This window comes from Bos indicus x Bos taurus, chromosome 14, assembly GCF_003369695.1.
Source record: "Bos indicus x Bos taurus breed Angus x Brahman F1 hybrid chromosome 14, Bos_hybrid_MaternalHap_v2.0, whole genome shotgun sequence".
NCBI lineage: Eukaryota > Metazoa > Chordata > Mammalia > Artiodactyla > Bovidae > Bos > Bos indicus x Bos taurus.
In genome coordinates, this window is record NC_040089.1 from 31,432,797 (window position 1) to 31,459,690 (window position 26,894).

Genomic DNA, 26,894 nt, shown 5'->3' on the forward strand with positions numbered 1-26,894 from the left:
AGCAGGACAATATATTCTTCTCACAGGAACCCCTCTATGCTGGTGGTTTATTTAGGGTAGCCTATCTCAACAGTACTTAGTATTGGTAGTTGAAAATGCATTTAGCTTGTGTTTAGCATTCCTAGTTAGGAAGTAGGATTTGTCAGTGCAGTCCTAGTGACCAGAGCTTTGTTTGGGGCTGCAGAATATGTAGTACGTGCCACAGCTCACAACTGATCTAACAGTATGTGTGACAATGTACAGATTTACCAATATTGTTTTCTGAGGCTGTGTCCGTTTTTATTGTTTTCTTTTCCACCTTGATGATACACTAGCAAGACCTTTCAAAATGCTTGGCGAAGAAACAAAATGCAAGAACACTGTTGTGGAACTGACGTTGAGTTATGTAAATCTTTAAGAAACTCTTGGGGTGCTATGAACAAACTTGCTACGGTTTTGATGGCAATGGACATAATCAGGTATGGCAAATTCACACATAACTTCTGTTTTGTGTGTGTGTGAATGGAGAGGAAGCAAGATCCAAACTAGGACTCCTTACGTATCCTATCTCCTGTCCCCAGATGAAGCATTTTCCAGACTTATAGGACTCTGTCCCCCTTAGGCCTCTCTCAACAAGCCTAAGCCACTCTTCAGGGAATGGGGGTAGCAGCACTGTTGGTCATGGGTCTTCTTCAGGTGGGCTCCATTAAGGAATGCTGAGTCACCATCCCTTGATTGGACCCTTCAGAGAGTGTCTCATGACAAGCCCATGTGACCCTCATCAAGCAGTTCTGGAAAAAGGAAATCCATTCCAAAGTACATCTACTGGCTCTGATTACTTTCTTAATGAAATTTGCTATTGCCCTTTATTATAACATAGTGACTACCATGATATGGGGCTTCCCTGGTGGCTTAGTGGTAGAGAATCAGCCTGCCAATACTGGAGACACGGGTTCGATCCTTAGGTTGGGAAGATCCCCTTGAGAAGGAAATGGCAAACTACTCCAGTATTCTTGCCTGGGAAATCCCATACACAGAGGAGCCTGGCAGGCTAGAGTCCATAGGGTCCCAAAGAGTGGGACACAACTTAATGACTAAACAACAACAAGTATACATTCTATGCACTATAAAAACCTTTCAACGATGGACTAAAAATAAAAAACAAATACAAAGCAAAGCCAGAGCTTGCTTCACTCCACTGTTAACATGAGGGCAGACACACTGAAATCATAATCACAGAAAACTAGTCAATCTGATCACATGGACCACAGCCTTGTCCAACTAAATGAAACTAAGCCATGCCGTGTGGGGCCACCCAAGACGGGAGGCTCATGGTGGAGAGGTCTGACAGAATATGGTCCCCTGGAGAAGGGAATGGCAAACCACTTGAATATTCTTGGCTTGAGAATCCCATGAACAGTATGAAAAGGCAAAATGATAGGATACTGAAAGAGGAACTCCCCAGGTCGGTAGGTGCCCAATATGCTACTGGAGATCAGTGGAGAAATAACTCCAGAAAGAATGAAGAGATGGAGCTAAAGTAAAAACAATACCCCATTGTGGATGTGACTGGTGATAGAAGCAAGGTCCGATGCTGTAAAGAGCAATATTGCATAGGAACCTGGAATGTTGGGTCCATGAATCAAGGCAAATTGGAAGTGGTCAAACAGGAGATGGCAAGAGTGAACGTCGACATTCTAGGAATCAGCGAACTAAAATGGACTGGAATGGGTAAATTTAACTCAGATGACCATTATATCTACTATTGTGGGCAGGAATCCCTTAGAAGAAATGGAGTAGCATCATGGTCAACAAAAGAGTCCGAAATGCAGTACTTGGATGTAATCTCAAAAACAACAGAATTATCTCTGTTTATTTCCAAGGCAAACCATTCAATATCACGGTGATCCAAGCCTATGCCCCAACCAGTAATGCTGAAGAAGCTGAAGTTGAACGGTTCTATGAAGACCTACAAGACCTTTTAGAACTAACACCCAAAAAAGATGTCCTTTTCATTATAGGGGACTGGAATGCAAAAGTAGGAAGTCAAGAAACACCTGGGTAACAGGCAAATTTGGCCTTGGAATACGGAGTGAAGCAGGGCAAAGGCTAATAGACTTTTGGAAAGAGAATGCACTGGTCATAGCAAACACTCTCTTCCAACAACACAAGAGAAGACTCTACACATGGACATCACCAGATGGTCAACACTGAAATCAGACTGATTATATTCTTTGCAGCCAAAAATGGAGAAGCTCTATACAGTCAGCAAAAACAAGACCAGGAGCTGACTGTGGCTCAGACCATGAACTCCTTATTGCCAAAGTCAGACTTAAATTGAAGAAAGTAGGGAAAACCACTAGACCATTCAGTATGACCTAAATCAAATCCATTATGATTATACAATGGAAGTGAGAAATAGATTTAAGGAACTAGATCTGATAGAGTGCCTGATGAACTATGGACGGAGGTTTGTGACCTTGTACAGGAGACAGGGATCAAGACCATCCCCATGGAAAAGAAATGCAGAAAAGCAAAATGGCTGTCTGGGGAGGCCTTATAAATAGCTGAGAAAAGAAGAGAAGTGAAAAGCAAAGGAGAAAAGGAAAGATATAAGCATCTGAATGCAGAGTTCCAAAGAATAGCAAGGTGAGATAAGAAAGCCTTCCTCAGCGATCAATGCAAAGAAATAGAGGAAAACAACAGAATGGGAAAGACTAGAGATCTCTTCAAGAAAATTAGAGATACCAAGGGAACATTTCATGCGAAGATGGGCTTGATAAAAGACAGAAATGGTATGGACCTAACAGAAGCAGAAGATATTAAGAAGAGATGGCAAGAATACACAGAAGAACTGTACAAAAAAGATCTTCATGACCCAGATAATCACGATGGTGTGATCACTGACCTAGAGCCAGACATTTTGGAATGTGAAGTCAAGTGGGTCTTAGAAAGCATCACTACGAACAAAGCTAGTGGAGGTGATGGAATTCCAGTTGAGCTATTTCAAATCCTGAAAGATGATGCTGTGAAAGTGCTGCACTCAATACACCAGAAAATTTGGAAAACTCAGCAGTGGCCACAGGACTGGAAAAGGTCAGTTTTCATTCCAATCCCAAAGAAAGGCAATGCCAAAGAATGCTCAGTTGCACAATTGCACTCATCTTACACGCTAGTAAAGTAATGCTCAAAATTCTTCAAGCTAGGCTTCAGCAATACGTGAACCATGAACTTCCAGATGTTCAAGCTGGTTTTAGAAAAGGCAGAGGAACCAGAGGTCAAATTGCCAACATCCGCTGGATCGTCAAAAAAGCAAGAGAGTTCCAGAAAAACATCTATTTCTGCTTTATTGATTATGCCAGAGCCTTTGACTGTGTGGATCACAATAAACTGTGGGAAATTCTGAAAGAGATGGGAATACCAGACCACCTGACCTGCCTCTTGAGAAGTCTGTATGCAGGTCAGGAAGCAACAGTTAGAACTGGACATGGAACAACAGACTGATTCCAAATAGGAAAAGGAGTACGTCAAGGCTGTATATTGTCACCCTGCTTATTTAACTTATATGCAGAGTACATCATGAGAAACGCTGGACTGGAAGAAGCACAAGCTGGAATCAAGATTGCCGGGAGAAATATCAATTACCTCAGATACGCAGATGACACCACCCTTATGGCAGAAAGTGAAGAGGAACTCAAAAGCCTCTTGATAAAAGTGAAAGTGGAGAGTGAAAAAGTTGGCTTAAAACTCAACATTCAGAAAACGAAGATCATGGCATCTGGTCCCATCACTTCATGGGAAATAGATGGGGAAACAGTGGAAACAGTGTCAGACTTTATTTTTTTGGGCTCCAAAATCACTGCAGATGGTGACTGCAGCCATGAAATTAAAAGACGCTTACTCCTTGGAAGAAAAGTTATGACCAACCCAGATAGCATATTGAAAAGCAGAGATATTACTTTGCCAACAAAGGTCCATCTAGTCAAGGCTATGGTTTTTCCTGTGATCATGTATGGATGTGAGAGTTGGACTGTGAAGAAGGCTGAGCGCCGAAGAATTGATGCTTTTGAACTGTGGTGTTGGAGAAGATTCTTGAGAGTCCCTTGGACTGCAAGGAGATCCAACCAGTCCATTCTGAAGGAGATCAGCCCTGGGATTTCTTTGGAAGGAATGATGCTAAAGCTGAAACTCCAGTACTTTGGCCACCTCATGCGAAGAGTTGACTCATTGGAAAAGACTCTGGTGCTGGGAGGGATTGGGGACAGGAGGAGAAGGGGACGACAGAGGATGAGATGGCTGGATGGCATCACAGACTCGATGGACGTGAGTCTGAGTGAACTCCGGGAGTTGGTGATGGACAGGGAAGCCTGGCGTGCTGTGATTCATGGGGTCGCAAGGAGTCGAAAATGACTGAGCAACTGAACTGAACTGAAATTACGTATATGCCACCTGGGAAGCCCTTGTGTATAATCAAAGTTTAGAATTAGTGGTAAAGAACCCGCCTGCCAATGCAGGAGACCTAAGAAATGCAGATTTGATCCCTGGGTCAGGAAGATCCCCTGGAGGGCTTGGCAACCCACTCCAGTATTCTTGCCTGGAGAATCTCATGGACAGAGGAGCCTGGAGGGCTGAAGTCCATGTTGTCGAAAAGTGTCGGGACATGACTGAAGGGCCTTAGCACGCACGTGAGGTTAGAATAGTGATTCTTAAACTACTTTTCAGATCATATATCTCTTTGAGAACCTAATGAAACTTTTAATGCATCCTTCTGGGACCCCAAATTAGGAACGTTTGGGTTGGAGAAGTGGTGAAACTAGCCTTTCCCTGTCGTGCTGTGGCTTCTCCTTCCTTTCCACCACCAGATGCCCTCTACTCACCAATGGGCCATCATTACCATCTCAGCCTCAGGCTCCTTTGCTGTTATCCCTGCTCATTTAGACATCTTTACCTGCTGCTTTTGGGACTTGCCTGAGTCACCTGCTTTATTCCAGTTGACATATCTCGTCTGTGAGTCCCAGCTCTTCCTGAACCACTGCAACTTAATGACTGTTTTGGCAGGTGAACAGTGAACTTTTTTTTTTTTTTTGGTGCTTGGTCAAGAAGAATCGAGAACAGAGAACTAGAAGATGGATGGAGGACCTTTCTTTCTCTGTGTTGTTGACAGTGAGGGTGTCCCATCCTTCCCGCCAAAACATAAATCACACAGAAGTATTTGAAAGAACCTACCCCATGTCATCAATAATTTTAGAGTTACCTTCTTGGGAGCTTTCTGGAGCTGCATTTCCATTTGCAAGAAATCTCTGTATGTCAGAGAAAAAAACTAATTTTGGCTTACCCACCTTTGGGTAATAAACAGGAACTATGTGATGCATTGTTTCAAAGTTACCTGTAGCGTACAAAGAATTAAAAGCATTCTGCTTTGAAACTAATAACTAAATTGTAAACATGACATAGAACAGCATTAGACTATATTTTGAGAAATGGAATTAAATATGACTAAATAGTTTCATAGCAAAACCAATAAAAAGTTAATGTCCAAGATAAAATATGACAGATTTTCATACATGAGAACCCACACAGGAAAGTTCATGGTCAACTCTCATAGATAAAATGGGTATACCAACATTAATTAATATTAACTACCCTTGTGTTTTGCTGTTATGTGTTTATTTTTTCAGTGTGTTTAACCTTTAGGGAGTAGATTAGTCAATTACAGTTTTTGTAATCTGTTCATACCTTATTTCCACACTTAACATCATTTCCCTGTTTATAGATCCTCATAACTTTCTAGCAATGATTTTTCTTTTAAGTAGAAACTGCCTTAATCAACTCTAATTCTCAGAGCTTAGCATAATCTTGGGCATATCCGCAGTGCTCAACAAGTGTTTATTAAGTGAATAAATGAATGTTTCCATCAAAACACTACAAAAGTAAATGCTGAAAGTTATTAAGATATTTTGAACTTCGTTAAAGTATTTGACTACTTCTGATTTTGAGACTGTATTAAGGACAAGATTTTTTATTGTAAGATCCTTGAAGTTTAAAGACATAATCCCTGTAATTTTATTATTATAGAGCTCCAAATTTACAGGGCTACCAAAAATATGTCAAAGGTCAGGAAATTTAAAAATGACCATCTTCCTAAGAATTCCTCTTCACTTACAATGTATTTGGTTGTGCAGAGGTATCTTTAAATGGTTCATATTAACTCTTCTAAAGTCCTGAAGGTATACTGTAGATTTTCAAAAGCACAATGTATCTTCTAGACTTTAATTCACGCTTTCCATTTCTCCTGAGCAGCAATAACAGAGAGACTTTACATGAAGACCATAGTTCAAGCTATCGGCCAGGTGCATAGTTACTGTGTGTTACATGCGTGTGTCTAGGGAGGTCACCAGTTGTAAGCCTGGGAGGCTCAGGAACTGTACCATTTGTTTGCAAAGGGTTCACAGAAGCATGTAGGTGACAAGAAAGAAGGATATCTATAAATGGCCAAGAGAAAATACCTAAGTACTCCTGAGAAAAGGGCTTCCCTGGTGGCTCAGCAGTAAAGAATTCACCTGCAGTGCAGGAGCCACAAGATGTTAAATGTATAATCTCTGGGTCAGGAAGATCCCCTGGTAGGAGCGCATGGCAACCCACTCTAGTATTCTTGCCTGGAGAACCCTACGGACTGAGGAACCTGGCAGGCTATAGTCCACGTGGTAACAAAGAGTCGGACTTAGCACACGCCTGAGGCAAACTCTGATAATTTCTATTGCAGGTAGTCAGCTTTCAATTTCAATTTAATTTAGTTGATCTTAAAGTCTATTTTTCAATAGAGTAAATAATATAATTTATTTGAATACTTATACAATTTCAAAGTTCTTTCATAATATAGTCTCATTTTTCTCCCTAGTTTCTTTGTATTTGCAAAAATTATATGTTTACATATCATGCATTTATACAGTTGCAGATTTTTCTAAATTCCTGCCAAACCGAAGTGAATTTCTAAGTAGGGCAGACATTATTGTCCTTATGTCCAAGCATGCGTTGTCCACCGGTCATCAATACAGTAATCACTAGAAACCAAAGCTCTTTGATAAAGTCAGATAACTTTGATTAATTACTGGGCTTCCCTGGTGTCTCAGATGGTAAAGAATCTGCCTGCAATGGGGGAGACCCAGGTTCAGTCCCTGGGTTGGGAAGATTCCCTTGGAGAAGGGCATGGCAACCCACTCCAGTATTCTTGCCTGTAGAAGAGCCTAGCAGGCTACAGTCCATGGGATTGCAAAGAGTTGGACATGACTGACCAACTAACATTTTTACTTTCACTTTCTGCTATCTTTGTGACCTTAGACAAGTTATCTCATCTTTCTAAAACTCAGCTTTCTCAGCTGAAAAATGGATATAATTTTTCCCACAAGGTAAAATGATTAAAGCAGTAATGCATATAAAGATCTAAAATGATTGGCACGATAATATTGGTTCTTTTTTCTTCCTTTGCCCCTCTTTTTGGCTTCCTAGACTGGAGTGCTTTCCATTTAAATTATTAATGGTTATCATGATAGCAACTACAATAAGGTATGAAATGACGCTTCTGTACTTTGTAGCATTCCATATGGCTTTTCAAAAAAAAATTGTGGTAAGAACACTTAACATGGAATCTACCCTGTTACTGTTTTAAATGTCCAATAAATACATTATTGTTGACTCTAGCCCAGCTTTGTGGGCTTCCCAGGTGGTGCTAGTGGTAAAGAACTGCTTGCCAGTGCAGTATACATAAGAGACATGGGTTTGATCTCTGGGTTGGGAAAATCCCCTGGAGAAGGGGATGGCAACCCACTCCACTGTTTTTGTCTGGAGAATCCCTTGGACAGAGGAGCCTGGTGGGCTATGGTTCATAGGGTTGCAAAGAGTCACACATGACTGAAGTGACTTAGCATGCATGTGCAGCTTTGTACAGCATATCTCTAGAGCTTATTCATTTTGCTTGACTGAAACTTTATATCCACTGATTAGTAACTCCCCATTACCCTCCCACCCACAGCCCTGGGCAGCCACCATTCTGTTCTTTGATTTTATGAAATAGACTATTTTAGATACCTCATATATGTGGAATTATGGAGTATTTGTCTTTCTGGAACTGGCATATTTCATTTAGCATAATATCCTCAGGGTTCATCCACATTGTTTCATATTACAGAATTTCTCTCTTTTTTTTTTTTAAGGCTGAATAGTATTCAGTTGTTTGTATATACCTAATTTTCTTTATCCATTCATTCGTCAGTGGACATTTAGGTCTCTACATCTTGGCTATTATGAATAGTAATAGCCAACTGCAATGAACATAGGAGTGTTAACATCTCTTCAAGATCCTGATTTCAGTTCTTTTGGATATACTCAGAAGTGGGATTGCTGGATCATATGGTTGTTCTATTTCTAAATCTTGAGGCATTGCCATACTTTTTTTCATGTTGGTCGCACCATTTTGCATTCCCACTGACAGCATGCAAGGGTTCCACTTTTATCCACATCCTCACCTACATTTGTTGTTGTTTTGTCATATGATAAGAGTTTTTATGACAGGTATGAGGAAATATCTCATTGTGATTTTGATTTGCCTTTCCTGGTTAATTAGTGACATTGAACATTTTAAAAATATACCCATTGGCCATTTGTAGGTTTTCTTTGGAAATATGTCTGTTGGAAATGCTGTTGGGAAAATGGAATCAATTAACTTGCTCAACAAAGGGTTGCCACAGACCTTCTATTTGTATAAAATGTAGTATCAGGGAAGTGCAGTAAAGTGCAATCAAAAAATGTGTGCCTGAAATTATTTATTTATTTATTGAAATGTAATTGATGCATAATATCTTGTTAGCTTCAGGAGTGTTACATAGTTATTTGACATTTGTATCATTGTAAAATGATGACCACCATATGCCTAGAAGCTGCAGTACTTTGGCTGCCTGATGGGAAGAGCCAACTCATTGGAAAAGACCCTGTTGCTGAGAAATAGAGGGCAGGAGGAGCAGGGGGCAACAGAGGATGCGATGGTTGGATGGCATCACCGACTCAATGGATATGAGTTTGCGCAAACTCTGGGAGATAGTGAAGGGCAGGGAAGCCTGGTGTGCTTCAGTCCATGGGGTCACAAAGAGTTGGATACAACTTAGTGACTGAACAGCAACAACAAATAAGCCTAGTAACCATATGTCCTCATCCAAAGTTATTGTAATATTGTTGAGCATATTCTTTGTGCTATATGTTTTGTCCCTGTGGCTTATTCATTTTATAACTGGAGGTTTACCTTTTAATCCCCTTCACCTGTTCATCGCACTCCTCCTGGCAACCACTCTTCTGTATGAGTCTGTTTTCATTGCCTTGTTTTTTAGATTCCACATATGAGATCATTCAGTGTTGGCCTTTCTCTTTTTGACTTATTTTACTTGGCATGATACCCTCTATATCCACCTATGTTGTCACAAGTGGTAAGATACTATTCATATTGTTAATGGCTGAGTAATATTCCATTGTATATATTGCATCTTCTTCATCGATTCTTCCATACCCAGTAGTGAAGTTACTGGATCACATGATCACATGGTCCATTCTGTTTTTAATTTTTGAGGCACCTCCATACTGTTTACCATGGTGGTTGCACCAATTTACAGTCCTACAAACAGTGCACCAGGGTTCCCTTTTCTCCACATCCTTGCCAACACTTGTAATTTGCCTTTTTGATAATTGCCATTCTGACAGGTGTAAGGTGATATCTCATTGTGGTTTTGATTTGCATTTCTCTGATGATTAGTGATGCTGAGCATCTTTTTATTTGTCTGTTGACTGTCTGTATGTCTTCTTTGGGAAAAATGTCTATTCAGGTCCTTGCTCATTGTTTCATTGGGTTATTTGTTTTTCTGATACTAAGTTGTGTGAGTTCTTTATGTATTTTGGATATTAACCCCTTATACGTCCTGTCATTTGTAGATTTCTTCTCTCATTCACTAGGCTGTCTTTTCACCAGGTTGGTAAGTCTCCTTCACTGTGTAAAATCATTAGGCTGTCTTTTCACCAGGTTGGTAGTCTCCTTCACTTTGTAAAATCACTAGACTGTCTTCTCACCAGGTTGGTAGTCTCCTTCACTTTGTAAAAGCTTTTGAGTTTGGAGTAGTCCCATTTGTTTGTTTTTGTTTCCCTTGCCTGAGAAGACAGATTCAAAAAAATATTCATTGCCTATATTTTCTTCTAGGAGTTTTGTGGTGTCAGCTCTTACATGGAGTAAACCTTAACCCATTTTGAGTGTATTTTTGTGCATGGTGTGAAAAGCTGGTCCAGTTTGATTCTTTCACATGTAGCTGTCTAGTTTTCCTCACACCATTTACTGAAGAGGCTGTCTTTTCCCCACTGCATATTCTTGCCTTCTTTGTTGTAAATTAATTGGCTGTATAGTTGTGAGTTTATTTCTGGTCTCTCTATTCTGTTCCATTGATCTATGTGTCTTATTTTTGTGCCAGTACCATGCTGTTTTGATTACTGTTGTTGGTGAGTCACCAAGTCATGTTCAACTCTTTGTGACTCCATGGACTGCAGCATACCAGGCTTCCCTGTCCTTCACAATCTCCCAGAGTGTGCTCAAACTCATGTCCACTGAGTCAGTGATGCCATCCAACCATCTTATCCTCTGCTGTCCTCTTCTCCTCTTGCCTTCAATCTTTCCCAGCATCAGGGTCTTTCCCAATGAGTCAGTGAATATTCAGGACTGATTTCCTTTAGGATTGACTGGTTTGATCTCCCTGATTACTGTAGCTTTGCAGTATACAGCTGACCCTTGAATGACACAAGTGTGAATTCCTCAGGTCCACTTTTACATGAATTTTTTTTTCTATAGTATATACTACAGTATTACATGATCTGAGGTTGGTTGAATCCTCAGATGTGGAACCAAAGATGTGGAGGGCTGACTGTAAAATCACATGCAGATTTTCGAGATTGGGGAGGGTCAGTGCCCCTAACCTCCTCATTGCTCAGGGTTCAACTGTAGCTTGAAAACAGGGAGCATTATCCCTTCAGTTTTATTGATCTTTCTCAACATTGCTTTGGTTGTACTTTGGCATCTTTGAGGTAATACTGAAAACAGGTAAATCCTTACCCTGAGTCTAGTTTTGCCCTTCACAGCCAACCACATATAAGCAGAGGGGGAAATGCCTCTTGTCCATTTTATAAGTTTCAAATCTTGAGAAATTCATATTGCCAATACAGTATCATCACTCGTGAGATAAAAGTAACAGTTCATGTTCAGTGGATACAATATGGCAAAATCATCAGAGCTTTCCACCTCCTTCTCTTCACCTCAACCTCCTTGTCCTAGAGTGATAGAGCTCCTAGGATATGCTGTCTATGCATAAAGCCACACTACACTGTTTTAGTTCCTCTTTCCCTGTTCGCCTGGTCTCACTTCTTCCCATGTCTCCATCCTGTTAGCTGTGGAACTAGAAAACGAACATGGAACAGAGGAAGTGGCTCATTCCAATATTGTTGACTACAGAATTGGTGAAGAGTGAATTCTAGGATACTCCCCAATATGGTAAAGATGATTATTACACGTTACACTTAGCTACAGTTAGTTTCATTAGTTAGGCTATACTCGGGAGGTTGCCATATCCTTGTAACACCACCTTAGGCATATTATAATCAAAATATTCAAATGATAGGGTATGTACTTAAGAAAGGGGACAGGCCACCAAGTATAGGCCACATATATGATTGTGATACATCTTTATTTTTTATCCTGATGAAAATGTGATTTTTGTGCTGTTACTAAATGAATATACTTGTGACTTCAGTTTCACAAGTTATATAGCTGATTGTTGTTTCACCATTTAGATAACTAGTATCATTCACTTTTTAAAAAATTTTGACTGCACGGGGTCTTCGTTGCACCAACCACATGGACTGTTCCTTGCGGCATGGGCTCAGTAGTTGTGGCATGCAGGCTTCTCTAGTTGCCATGTGTGGGCTTAGTTGCAGTACATGAGATCTTAGTTCCCTTAGGGCCCAGGGGTGGAATCTGGGCCCCCTGCATTGGCAGCGTGGAGTCTTATCCACTGGACCACCAGGGAAGTCCCCATGCACTTTTGCCAGATATAAAATTATACATTTCCCCCACCCTCATGGCTCTCTGTTTATATAGCCAACATAATTATAACTCAGTATGAACTAAACATAGCTTTTTTTGATAGTAGCTACCATTTTTATATATAAACATTATAGGAAATTTTTTCTAGAAATTGTAATCAAGTTAAGAAAAAAAGCCCATTAAAAAAATGAAACAAACCCTCCTAATTTTTGGCATTTTGTTGTTGTTCTTGAGTATAATACTCCTTTTGCTGGTAGGAGTGACTGACTATGAATGATGGCCTACTTACTGTTGCATGAGTTATGTGTATCCTCATTCTTACTGTTCTTTTTCTTGCTGGTTTTCTTGGCATCTTTGGATGCTTTCCAATTCATTAGGAATTGTCTTTCCATGTTTTTAATTTCTTTTCCATCAAGGAATTCTAGAGAAAAAGAATATATATGTTTAAAATGTAATATATACATGTTATAAATGCTATCAGTACAACATAAATATTACTATATAATACATAAATATTATAATACATATACAATATATATACCACTGGTTTAGGGCACATGAACTTAAGTTACACTCTAGACTGAAATAAATTTATTTTTAAAATACCTTATTTATACAACTTCTTGTATTTGTACAATTTATGTTGAGCTTTTATTTTTATTTTTTCTGATTTCAAAAAGAATATGTGCTTTTTATAAACAACTAAAACGTGATGGCAAAAACATAAAATGACTCTGTAATTACTATCCATATCTCTCCTTTCCATGACTAACAGAATCACTATAAACAATTAGATGTCTGGTTGCCCTTCTTGAAGCATAAGTTACATAGTTATTTTACAAAACAAAAATGTCATACTTAACAAAAATTAAATATTTAATAATTTTACGGTTATTCATAGAAAAAGAAAAGTATATTTTATGTTAATGTCAATAAGTTTTATATATGTAACATGGTATTTTAAAAGTACATACATTAAGATATAGGAAATAATAGGAATAATACACATAGCTGGCTTCTTTATTCTACGAATTGAAATTTCAGCTATTTTAACGTTTTGTTCCTTTTAAAAGTTTTGAAAATTGAGCATGTTCAGTTACACAAATAATTTTTGTATGTTGTATGTATGATATTTGGAAAATTCAAAGAAATGGAGAAAAGCAAAACATCGCCTGTATTTCACAACCCGAAATAATCACTGAAATCACTGATAATACTTGAGTATATTTCTTAGCATTGGTTTGTTTTCTAGGTATGTACCATGTATATATGTGTATATTATATAGAAATGGAACTCTATATAGTATTAACATCCTACTTTTTAAATATTATATTGTGAACATTTTATCATGTCTTTCTTTAAAGACAATTTTTAATGAATGATAGTATTCTAAATATAAATATACAAGTAATTTACTTTAAAAATATACCTAATATACATGATCGTTCTTCCTGTGTGTTCTCTGTTTCCTACTCTTGGCTGATGGGGTAAAGGGTAGGCAGGGTGTGATCCTCCCATATGTGTTTTTTGAAAAATCGTTTTGGATACTTTTGATACGCCTCCTGTCAACCCCTCCTTCCCTCAAGAGAACCACTGTACTAGCGTTGTGATTAACCAAGGTTTACTACAGCCATGAGTTTTGAAATGGTTGGTTAGTTTTTATGGGGTCACAAAGAGTCAGACACGACTGAGCGACTGAACTGAACTGACTGAACTGATGCCCAAGTACAGCATGTCAGGTGGCGCTAGTGGTAAAGAAAGTGAAAGTGAAAGTTGCTCAGTTGAGTCCAGTGCGACCCCATGGACTGTGTAGTCCCTGGAATTCTCCAGGCCAGAATATTGGAGTGGGTAGCCTTTCCCTTCTCCAGGGGATCTTCCTAACCGAAGGATCCAACCCAGGTCTCCCGCATTGCAGGTGGATTCTTTACCAGCTGAGCCACAAGGGAAGCCTGAGAATACTGTAAAGAACCCGCCTGCAAATACAGGAGATGTAAGACACATGGGTTTGATCCCTGGGTCAGGAAGATACTCTGGAGGAGGGCATGGAAACCCACTCCAGTATTCTTGCCTGGAGAATCCTATTGTCAGAGGAGCCTGGTGGGCTACAGTCCATGGGGTTGCAAAGAGTCGGACATGACTAAAGTGACTTAGCATGCATGCATGCACACACAGCATGTCATAGAAACTCTCCCACAATCTCCTCTGTGAGAGGGCAGTGCTTATCCTTCTGATACTGTGTAAGCTGGTCCCTACTGAAGAGCACTCGTCCATTTTCCCTTATATAGTGCATATTCAGGAGTGTTATTATTTGTAAGGGTCTCATAAAGTGATTCCGTACTTTGCTCCCATTTTAAATGAAAGGAAAGTTCTTAAGGCGCCATTTGGCAAATGTCAAGCAATGAAAACTTTGATCAGTTTTACCTACAGAACCAAGAGTCTCGTGGCATCTTCAGAGGATTTGTGCCAATGAAAACTTGGCAAAAGGTCAACAAGTTGTACACATTTATGACTAAATATTTTTTGTTGGTAACAGCCACATTTTCTTTTTTAAAGAAAGTGTTTGATATCTTAATTATTTCTGAACAGAATATATTTTTTCATGTTTTATTTCTCAATTTTAACTTTTGTTCTTATTAAAATATCAAATTTAAAGTTGACCATTTTTGTAGGTCCAGATGTTATATTCATATTTCTGAAGGCTTGCTGATACATTAACTAAAGAGTTAACCAAGTCTCTTTCTCTAGGAAAATTATATTAATATAATAGAAACATGTACCCAGTGATTTGGACACCAGTATCAGTCTATCTCTGTATTTTGGTTTGAGACAAACAGGATTTCTATTTAGATCCATTTTCCACAGCTTCATCAACTTGTTCAGTAAAAACTCCAAATCCTATAATTAGAGGAGAAAAAAGCAAGACATAGGTATTTCATACTTATCAATATTTTTTTCATGTCAGTTAACTGTTTTTAAAGGTAATTACTATTTTCCATGGAGTTCTAGCTCAGTGCCAGGTACTTAGATGATGTACAATACATCTTTTTTTGATGAAATGGTCTGTAGTATTAATAGAAGGGGCTAAAGATGAGACAAAAAGTAAGGTCCTGAGTTGAGGACCACAGAATTGTACTCTGTCACACTAGCTTAAATGGACCCAACCTGTATCTCAGGAAACACTTTGCCTTTCTGGCTATCCATGCTACAGAAGATGCCTTGTTCTTAGCAGAGTTTATGGAAGTTTACAGATTAAGGCCATTATGGAGTAGTAAGTAAGCAGTCCATTGACATTGCAAGCAGTATAGTTGCTTTTCCTTTTAAAACCTATAAAAAATGTATCAAAGGGAGAAAATGAAGAAAAAAATCCCATGTGTGTTTATTACCCAAAGATCACTTAAGAAATATTTCTTTTTGGCTGCGCTGGGTCTTTGTTGCTGAGTGCAGGCTTTCGCTGGCTGCTGTGAGCAGGGGCTACTCTCTAGTTCCGGTGGCAGGTTTCTCACTGTGGTGGCGTCTCTTGTGGAGCACCAGCTCTGGGGCACACAGGCTTCAGTAGTGGTGACGTATGGGCTCAGGAGTTGCGCATCACCAGCTCTAGAGCATGGTGTCAGTAGTCGTGGCACACAGGCTTAGTTGCCTTGTGGCATGTGGAATATTCCAAGACCAGGGATCAAACTGGCGTCCCCTGCACTGGCAGCCAGATTCCCAACTGCTGAACCACCAGGGAAGTCCCAAAGATCACTTTTAATGTGTTATGTATCCTTCTAGTCTTCTTTTTTGAGCATAGGGATTTCTTTTTTAATTGTCAATCATACTGTGTGTACAGTTTTGTTTTATGTGCATCATAAACATTTTCATGTTTTAATAGCTTTTAAGAAAATCAGCTTATTGATATTTAAAGGGATGATTAAATTGTTCTATGGTTGAAAACCCAACTAAATGTGAGAAAAACAGATTAGTCACCTTTAAGAACAAGCTTTCTGTTTGCCCTCATCACCTCCTCTCTCTCCCTGTTTTTTTTCAATCCAGTGTTACTGTCTTTCTCCAATGTCTTGTCTTTCTGTCATTCCTTTCCTTGCTTTCTTCCCTCTTTCTACTCTGTTGCCCATGATTGATTTTTAATAATTCAGTGGCCATAGGCAAAAAAAGGGAAAACTACCTTCAATAGGGCAAAACCATTATTTTAAAGCAAATGTTTTGCTGACAGTAATAATAAATACTGATAATAACTAATTCTGTGGAGAGCTTTTGGTTTTCTGAGCACTGCTGTATACATATGATACTGTGCATATCCAAGAGGACTGCTTTTCATTAGAATATGAGTATGAGAATTACAAAGTTAATAAAAGTTCCAGAGGATAGCAGCAGGCAAACACCTATGATTCTTTTGTTTTCTTCAGGCTAAGACCAAACTTATCATAGGTTATAAGGGAAAAATTAGGAAATACAAATTATACATACATATTCTTAATTTCTAAGCTGAAAGTAATTGTTAATGCATTGGCTGGTATTTTTATTCCCCATAGCATTTCCTCACCTTCAAAGCTGGATACTATTTAGCATTGTATATCTATTTAACTATTTGTATCTTCCACCTTATTCTTGCTTGATCCATGTTTACTGTTGCTTAGATATTTCATTTTTCCATTTTTGGAAAAAAACTCATATAATAAGACTATATTTATTCTTTAGACTTTAGAATATATATTTACCATGAAGCTTTGGTAGCAGGTCCCTTCTACATATTAAATATCCTCCCAAAACTGTAAAAGGAGGTAACAAAAATGGAACATCCAGATAGGTGCCTGTGTCTACATGAAGAAATGCTGTCTTTTGGGGAATAATTAGAAGCACAGCTGGGTTTTCAGAACCCACTGCAGAGCACTTTAATCTTTCAGAGACCAGTGTCTTCCCATATAAAGTAGTATTTCTAGTTCTGCTTACTTCATTATTCATCAGGTATGTATTGAGTTACGGGTTAATTTTTGTGCTAGACTCCGATGGATTCAAATAAATAAGTTATGTGAAAAATACAAGGAATTGTATAAGCAATTGTACAAGCAATCCTAAACTTTCTGACATCACTTCTTACTATTTGACCTTAGGCAAGTCTGTGACCTCATTTATAAAGTGAGGGTAATTAGAGTATTCGTTGCTGTGGCATGTAAAGTGTGTGAGGCAGAGCAGATAGGGAATACATGTGTTATTTCTCTGCCTCTTTGTCTGCCCTGCTACCCCTGAGCTACTTCTCTCTTAATTTTGGTCAACACAGAGAAAAAGTGACGTTAAGAGAGAGTCAGGTTCTGATCCACTGACAAGTAACTGATGCCTTAAAAGAAAGTTCTCTTCGAAAGTTCTAATTTCATCCTTCAGTCCTGGGTCATGGGTTATGCCCTCTTCTCAGCATTTGTTCCACAGCTTTTGATGCAACCATAATTTTCTGTGAGAATTTAATTATATTTCTCTTAGTTTAAAAACCTCTGGAAGGATGGAACTATGCATTGCATCTTTGTACTGTGTTGAATATGATGCCCATTATAGTAGCAATAAGAAAACTTTAAAATTTATATGGATAAAGAGTCCTGTATGTTTTTATTAATTGTTCATCACTTGATAAATGGCCCTCAGCATACTCCTCCTCCCAGTGTATGTTTATTTAAGACTAAACTAATCCTGTGTTGAAATATGATTACCCTTTGGATACGCTCTGGTTGTGCATTGCCTTCCTGTCTTTCATAAAATGCTTTCACTTTTGTGCCCTTCAGTAAGTTGCTAAAGGGAGCAGACACTTCTCTGGACAGTCTCGGTATGATAAATGATCATGTCATGCTATCACTTAGAGGAGTGCTGCAAAATACTAAGGAGCTGATTTTATTTCCCATGCAGGGCTGGTGTCTAAGCTCTAGGATAGGAGCGTGCTGCACTGGCAGTGCTCTTGCTGCAATTAATGATGGCCACTGATGAACCTGTATTTGACCAGCATGCGCCAATCTTTATTGGAAACGTCTAGCCCAACTGTCCTAACTAAATCTAAAGACAGCCATTTGTCATCCCTGTGACTGCCTGTCATCATCTGCCTGGGAAAATCTATAATTTTGGGCTTGTTCCTGACTAAACTGTGGAGTGAATAAATTTATCTTTTGAGTTACTTTGCTTGTCAGGATCAATATTGAGCAGAGGTTGAATAAATTAGAAACTGGAAATACATGACAGGCTATAGTGGTTTATTTGTTTGTATCTTATAAGTCAAATATTTTATAAAAGGCAAGCACGTCAAATTTTTGATTTCCACTGTTCATTCTAAAATGCTTTACCTCATGATAAATGGGCATCAGAAAACTAATGAAGTAAATCACTGACTGATATATCTGACTGGGAGATGAACTTTTCAGATCATTTTATTGACTTAGCAAACTTTGCAGACATAAAAACTGAAGGTAAAGATTAAACTTTTTTTCAAGTTGTTATACATTTTTGCAGCCATGATATTTATTTGATTTAATAGTATCAGCAAGATATATAATGTTGGCCTTTTACTAGTTCATGGCTCATCAAGTTACTTGCAGAAATCCAGGTTTTATTATAAATGGTTAATACATTGTTGCATTCTTTTAAAAATATTTATTTAGTTGGGTGTGCTAGGTCTTGGTTGAGTCATGCGAGATCTTTAGTTGTGGCATGCAGACTCTTAGTTGCACTATATGTGGCATCTATTTCCCTGATCAGGGATTGAACCCAGACCCTCTGCATTTGGAGCATGGAGTCCTAGCCACTGGACTGCCAGGAAGTCTCCATTATCTCATTCTTATTTAAAAGAGTTACCAGGAAAAAAATGCAAATAAATACTAGTCAAAAGAAAATATTTAAACTAGAGCTCTATGAGTTAAAAAAGGGAGTTTCTAAAGTATGGCTTATTATTTGGCTTAAAATGTTTCTTTCTCCTCAGTGATTGATTCTGCCACCATTTTTATTAAAGAGAACTGGGTCATCTAGCATAGAGTTCTCTCAGTTTTCTGCCTTTGGTCTCACACTTCCTCTTCCATTCCTTTTTCCAATTTTTATCAGCAAAGGAAAAGTCCTACCTCTTTTCCCAAATGAATTAGTTCTCTCATCCCTTCCTCTCTCCACAGGCCTCCTACTCTTGGGATCATCCTTCTCTTCGATTTCCAGTCTCTCCACCTCCTCTGGGCTTTATCCTATCTCTTACCCACCATCACTACACTTCCTTAAATAGTAGTCCAGACCAATTCTTTTCTAACTTTTATGTCCTTATGAATCATGTAGGGTTCTTGTTTAAATGCAGGTCCTGGTTTAGTAGGTATGGGGGCAGAAGTTGAGATTCTGCACTTCTGATGCTGCTGGTTCTAGGACCACACTTGGAATTATAAGGGTCTTGGTCACTGCCTCTGCTTCCTCAATCACTGGGCACTCTTACAACCTGGTGCGTTTGATCAGGAACCACTAACATTACCACTGAGCAATACATTGACAATTTTGTACTTTCTTTGTCTCAGTTCTTGGAAGCAACTTACCCTACTTGACTGCATCCTTTATGGCTTTTCTTGCAGGCTCCCTGAGTCCTACTCTTACCTGCCCCTCGGCCTTTGCACATTATTCTCTTTACTTGGTAAGCCATTCTGTTCTTTCAGAGCTCAGCTCAGCACTGCCTTCCTAAGGGAAGCCTTCATTCAGCTCCCTAAGGTAGTTCCCCTAGTTATAGGCTTTCAGAGCGACATACTGCTCCTTTATAGCACTTGCCTGGGGTACAATTTTACTTATGTTTTGGATAGTTATGTGCTTAATGTTTCTCTTCCTCTCAATGCTGAGAGATCTTTGAGTTCAGGGACTGGATCTGTTTTTTTTTTTTTTTTTTGCTCACTATTGTCTTCCCCTTTGTCTAGCAAGTGCTGCCACATGGTAGGTGTTCTGAATGAATGAAAAAGAAGAAATAGTGAATGCCTGAATGAATGAATGGATCTGAGGTGAGAAGCAGAACAAGAGTTTTAAGCAAGAGATTATATGGAACTGTTTTGAAAATTCTGCTGATTAGAAGTGCTGCAGACATAGAATGGAGAGACAGGATTTATCTTCTATTTTGTTTGTTCCTCTACTCCTCCTCTACCCGCACCTCGTCTCCCTCACCCGGAGTCTCTGCCTGGACTTTGGACTAGGGAATAGGAGAGATGCTGGCAGGGCTAGAAGATCTTGGGGGAGGAGTCCGTGGCAGCTGTGGGTGAGAGGGAAGGAAATGAAATCCCAAATAGCAGGGAGGACAGAAGCTATTTGCCCAGATTCCTCCAGGTCCTTATGCAATCATCCTAAGGGACCATTATTTTTTTCATTTTTTTATTTCATGTATTTTCTGTAGATGCATTTGAGGAACCTACAGTGTCCAAATAAAGGGCAGCTGGTTTGAGTGCTAAAAGCCATCGGTAATTATAGTGGTTTGGTTAGAATTCTCTAATGATGTACATTTCTTTTTCCCCATGGCACAAAGCTGTCTGTTGTTGAAGACTCTTAGGATGGATGTCAGTGACTTTATGTATGGCACATTGAGCTTTCTCTCCCATGGCACAGGGCTTGATGTCAGCAGCTTTGGGGCAACTTCGATCAATGAGTATAAAGAATGGAAAAATTAAAGCCAAAAAATGGAGACGCTGATCCCAGGAATATATAAAGAGAACCAAGTTAATATTCTGATGCTAACCTTCCTGCCCTTTGACTAAGCCTTCGGAGGATGATTTAAAATGACCATAAAAGCACATTCCAAATGACTCCTAGGCAAGTCTGTATTCAGACATCCAAGAAGCTGTGTCTCAGTGTTTTTAATTGTGTGTATCTTCTTGCTGGAAGCAAAAGAACTTGAGATTTCATCCTCACAATGTGAATATCTTTTCTCTATGGGAAGGAAAAGCAACTTCTGGTGTATCTCAGCCTTCGGAACTTACTAAATGATTTGCATTCCTTCCCCAGATGGTTGAATATTTTAAATTGTTATTGTATTCATTCATTTTATAAACACGTAGTAGGTGTCTACTGTGTGCCAGGCACTGGCCTGAGCTCTAGGGCATCCTGAAATCGACAAAAAGTCCTTGCTCTTAAAGGCATTTTGATATTTGGGGGAATTCATTTGTAGTAGAATAATATTTATTTTATTAATTATCTACTGCTTACAGTAGTTATCACAAACGTAGACATCGTATTAAAAAGCAGAGATATCACTTTACCAACAAAGGTCCATATAGTCAAAGCTATGGTTTTTTCAGTAGTCATGTACGGATGTGAGAGTTGGACTATAAAGAAGCCTAAGCACTGAAGAACTGATTTTTGAATTGTGGTGCCAGAGAAGACTCTTGAGAGTCCCTTTGACAGCAAAGAGATCAAACCAGTCAATCCTAAAGGAAATCAACCCTGAATATTCATTGGAAGGACTGATGCTGAAGCTGAAGCTCCAACACTTTGGCCACCTGATGTGAAGAACTGACTCATTAGAAAAGACCCTGATGCTGGGAAAGATTGAGGGTAGGAGGAGAAGGGGGCAACAGAGGATGAGATGGTTGGATGGCATCACTAATGCAATGGACATGAGTCTGAGCAGACTCTGGGAGATAGTGAAGGACAGGGTATCCTGGTGTGCTGCAGTATATGGGGTTGCAAAGAGTTGGACAGAACCTAGCAAGTGAACAACTACAGTGGCTATGAGATGAGCAAGGTAATAGTGCTAAATTTGGAAACAAGACCAGAAATAACTGTTTTAGAGTCAGTGGATAGCTGTCTGAAAGTGCTTTTTTTTTTTCTTTCTGTAAGTGCTTTTGAAACAAGAGTTCTATTTATGGGGGGAAAGAAGCCTATTCTTCTTCCTGTGGTCTAATGTAAAGGAATTATATCACAGCCACCTCATTGCCAAACCAGAAACTATGAGGTCTTGGCAGTGGTTCAGCTCACAAATGACTGGTTCCAGGAAGTCTTCCCTAGCCCTAGGCTAAGTTAGTGATACTATAATACTTATGAAAACAGAACCACATTGTAGTCTGATCACTTGTTGACTTTTTTTTTATTCCCTGGGCCTGTACTCTTTCTTCTTCTGATCTACATAGAGTAGTATAATGCCTGGCAAACATGTAGATGCTCAATACATGTTTGAATGAATGAGTAATTGAATGAATGTGGTATGATATGGCATAATATGACCAGAATATAGCTGGTGCAAATTAGAATAAATTAAAGATACAGGTGTTTCCCTTGGAGGAGCAGCAAGGAGAGCGTTCACGTCTAGTTACAGTTACTAGAAACTCGTTCATTGGGAGATCAGAGTTAAGAGGCAAGAAACCTAGTGTCTTGTTCAGTCACTCAGTTGTGTCTGCTCCTTGTGACCCCATTGACTGCAGCACCCTAGGGTTCTGTGTCCTTCACCATTTCCCAGAGTTTGCTCAAACTCATGTCCATTGAGTTGATCATGCCATCCAACCATCTCATCCTCTGTCATCCTTTTATCCTCCTGCCTTCAATCTTCCCTAGCATCAGGGTCTTTTCTAATGAGTCAGCTCTTCACATCAGGTGACCAAAGTGTTGGAACTTCTGCTTCAGCATCAGTCCTTCTAATGAATATTCAGGGTTGATTTCCCTTAGGATTGATTGGTTTGATCTCCCTGTAGTCCAAGGGGCTCTCAAGAGTCTTCTCCAACAGTTTGAAAAGCAGCATTTCTTCGGCACTCAGCCTTTTTTATGGTCCAACTTTCACATCTGTACATGACTACTGGGGAAACCATAGCTTTGACTATATGGACCTTTGACAGCAAAGTATCTAGAGGGAAACATTTGATAGAAAAATAACATTGAGTGGAAAAAGCATATACTTCCTTCTCAGAGAAACATCTGTCTGTCGGTGAGGGATGGAGATCTTGGGGTATGGAAGAGAAAATCAGGTAAGAGCAGAATTATGCAAATACATACATTACAAAGTAAAGACTAATGAACTACTTTTAGAACAAATTTAGAATAGTTTTAAAAGTAAGTTTATAGCTATAGTAAAATAAGTATTTTCAACCACAATTTCATGTAAATATTGAAAACTTTTTTCTTTACCTTACCTTCACATGCAGAAGTTGGTTGTCAGCTGCTATGAGCTGATTAAGATTCTCCAGTATTTCTAAGTCTCTTATATCATCAATATTATTATTGCTGATATTCAGTATAGAGAGGGATTTCTGTAAGAAAAGGAACTAATTTAGGATTAATAAATAATCTACTTAAATGCTATATGTAGAAACCAGAAATCCTAATCTGTGAAAAATTTTTAATTGATCAGTTCAGGCTGTTTTCCTCTTTAGACAAGAAAATAAAAATCCTTGGAAGTTTTGTTTTTATGCCATTTCTTTTTCTGATGAAACTTTTAGGACTATGGTAATTGTAATGTAACTTACTATTTTTGTCTAAAGTTCCTTCATAAATCTGATTTTTCTCTTCCAAGATATGAGAGAAATTTATAGATAGAAGCCAAGAAAGAAGGAAAGAGAGAAAAAAGATGTCCCAATAAGCAAATAACACATTGTAGAAAAAATGCTTATTTTAGTTTAAGCAAATTATCCTTCTGTGTTAAATATCACTAAGATTAGGGAGAAACAGTTTTCATCTTTGTTTTTCTAAATAGGAAACATGATCAAGAATTGAAAGAATATCTTGTTTGTATTTTTATCTGTATCTCTCCATATAGTTTTCTCTTGGTAATTTGTATGTTCAGGAGCCAGGTAAAATAATAATTACCAATCAACAAGAACTTCAAAATCAGCTGTTAATGAGGACATAAGTATATAATAGAGCAACACTAAGTCAGAGGCATCTAAACTCTTAAGGCCCAGGATTCTCTACCAAGATGGAGACAACTCACTCAGGTATCCCACCTTTAGAGAAGATACTTCCTGATACTTTTCAGGACTTGAAGTATAGCTTTAAAAGTATTCCTTTCAAATAGGATTTCAGAATCTGCCTGAATCTATGCCAAAATGAGCAAGCAAAAGTATTTTCAGTGGCAATTTGTAATAGAACTAGCCATCCCCACAGTGGGGTAAGTCTGCTTGGTTCAGCTGAGGTTGAGCTGAAACATAGTTGTTTCTATAGGAGAGTAGGGAGGATAGGATAGAAATCAGGTCACTCCTTTCTTTTCCAGTTTAAAGCACTACCCAGGACTTCCCTGGTGGTCCAGTGGTTAAGACTCCATGCTCCCATAGTAGGGGAAAGTGAAAGGGTTAGTCGCTCAGTTGTATCCGACTCTTTGTGACCCCATGGACTGTAGCCTGGTAGGCTCCTCCTTCCATGGAATTTTCCAGGCAAGAATACTGGAGTTGGTAGCCATTTCCTTCTCCAGCGGATCTTCATCACCCAGGGATTGAATCCAGGTCTCCTGCATTGCAGGCAGATTCTTTACTGTCTGAGCCACCAAGGAAGCCCCAATGTAGGGGGCCCGGGGTTCAATCCCTGGACAGGGAACTAGATTTCCCATGCCGCAACTAAGATCCCCTGTGCTGCAACTAAGACCCAGAGCAGCCAAATAAATTATGTAGGAAAAATTAGTTTTAGCCCTTAAATTCTCAACTGACCATATAAACATGCACAGTATGTACAATGTCCAGATAAACCTTCACCACCTTTCTTTTTTTTTCATTATAACCATTGGTCACTATAGTCTTTGTCAGAATACTCAAATGCAGCCTTACTGCCAGAGAATGAAGGGTTCTTGGATCAAACACGAGCTTTTCTCCAAGGGGGAGCCTCTGACTCTCAACATGAAGCTCTCTTAGTCCTTCTAGTCCTTCTAAGCCTTCTATGACAGCAATGTAATTGCCTCCCAGATATCTGCAAAATATAAAACAAAATTTTAAGGAGGCATTCTGAGACATCACGGTCTATGTGTATGATGAAAACATAACAAAATCATTGAACTATTTGAAAATTATACAGTTTACCAATGAATATTGGGTGTATGTATGGGGTCTGGTTAGGGACGCTGACCTTCATGTAGTGAAATTTGCATATCACTTAGAGTGGGCACTCTTTATCCCTGATTACTTCATATTTGCAGATCTACCAACTGGACCATGGACCATGCAGCTCTATAGTGTTTTCTATTGAAAAGCCTCGGTAGTCAAAGGTCATCTGTACGTGCAGAATGTTCTTTTGTATTAAATCAGTGAAAGGTTTGTTTATTTGTTTCTTATAATTAATTAATTCTGAGAAATGTTCATTTTTAAAATAAGAGAACTGGACTAGTCCTCTCTATCTGTGCTCCTCTTGTGTTAGAGTGCATAAGAATCATCTGAGTTACAGGTTTAAAAGTAAAGATTTCTGAGCCTAACTGCCAGAGATTCTGATTTGGTTACCTAGGTTGGAACCCAGAAATCTGCATTTTAAAAATTGATATATAGTTGATTTACAGTATTGTGTTAGTTTGTGGTGTATAGCAAAGTGACCCAATTATATATATATATTTTTTTTCCAGATTGTTTTTCCATTATTGGTTATTAGAAGATATTGAACATAGTTCCCTGTGTTACATAGTAAATCCTTTTTGCATGTCTGTTTTATACAGCAATATGAAGTTTTAATAAGCGTCTCCCACCTTACTTCTTCCCCCTATTCTGAGACCTTGGCCTGCTTTTTGGAAAGCAGTGATAGTTCTTCCAATATGGGGAAATTGGATCCACTGGGCCCCATTGTTTAATTAAAATCATAGGCAGTAATGCCTTTTACAGTCAAATCTACATCAACATTATCAGTTCTATGACCCTGCCCTTTTGAGATGTGTGATTCTGAAAGGCACAGAACTCATTTGGGTTCCATGGACACTTTTTTCACCATTTGAGCCTAAATAAGCATGTTTTAGATATCCCTATAAGCCCTTGAGACAACTCACCCTCCTGCAAAAGAAGCATACCAGGGCTTACAGAATACAAATTATCAAGTATTACATATATAACAGTAATACTGCAGAGGAATAAAAATGGGACAGATAAAGGAAATGCTTGCATGCAAAAATATTACTGTAATGATGACAATTACATTACTGAGAAATAAAAGCACTTACAGTTTTTCCAGTTTCTTTAATGACCTGAGGTTCTCTATACATGAAATACAATTGTTTTGTAGGTATAAGTGGGTCAGATTGGTGGCATAATTCAGGTTAGTGATTTGACTAATGCGGTTATCATACAAATATAAAACACTAAGATTTTTACAAAGAGAGAGATCTTCCTAAAAGGAAAACAAAAACAGATCATACTTAATTTCTTATGAAAACTTAGAGGGTCGTTTTCAAGAAAGCTTTTCACTCTATCATTCGATACATTTCATTAAGGTTAATATAAAAGAACAGAATTCCCCCATTCTTAGCACAGTCAAAATAAGACCAGAATGCTTACAATATTAGTTCTAGGCTTTAGTATTCTGTAACCTTATCAATAAAATTGTTTTTGCTAAGAAAGGTTTTCCCAGTGCAAGCAGTTTTCCTTGGAAACAGTTAGACTCCTCTGGAAGTTAAAGCATCTAACCAATTATTGCTTCAACATTATGAATCAGGGCTTAATCTTTCTGTAGGACTGGAAATAAACTGTGTGGTTTGGAATATTGAAAAACCACTGGAAATCATCTAGATATTCAAGAACAATGGATTAATAAGCTATAATAATGCGATTGAAGGGAACACCATTAAATATCCTTTAATTTCTTTAGTAATATCTTGTAGATCTCATTAAAAAAATGAAAACAGTACATTCAATATGACCCATTATTGTAAAACTA

General features: G+C 38.6%; 1 protein-coding gene across 6 annotated transcripts in view; it reads right to left on the reverse strand.

Moving 5' to 3' along the window:
• Nucleotides 1-26,894, reverse strand: part of PPP1R42 (protein phosphatase 1 regulatory subunit 42) — a 44,946-nt gene that overhangs the window by 5,858 nt on the left and 12,194 nt on the right. The window contains exons 3-8 of one of the 6 annotated variants that reach the window (XM_027561107.1): nt 26,182-26,348; nt 24,815-24,953; nt 23,192-23,323; nt 14,879-14,996; nt 12,390-12,521; nt 5,234-5,365 (exon numbers count right to left, since the gene is read on the reverse strand). In XM_027561107.1, coding sequence (XP_027416908.1) covers nt 5,234-5,365; nt 12,390-12,521; nt 14,879-14,996; nt 23,192-23,323; nt 24,815-24,953; nt 26,182-26,348 — 820 coding nt within the window. Of the gene's footprint in view, nt 1-5,186; nt 5,366-9,870; nt 10,165-12,389; nt 12,522-14,878; nt 14,997-23,191; nt 23,324-24,814; nt 24,954-26,181; nt 26,349-26,894 lie in introns of those variants that run through there. The other 5 variants (XM_027561106.1, XM_027561108.1, XM_027561110.1 and 2 more) reach the window with 5 other exon arrangements.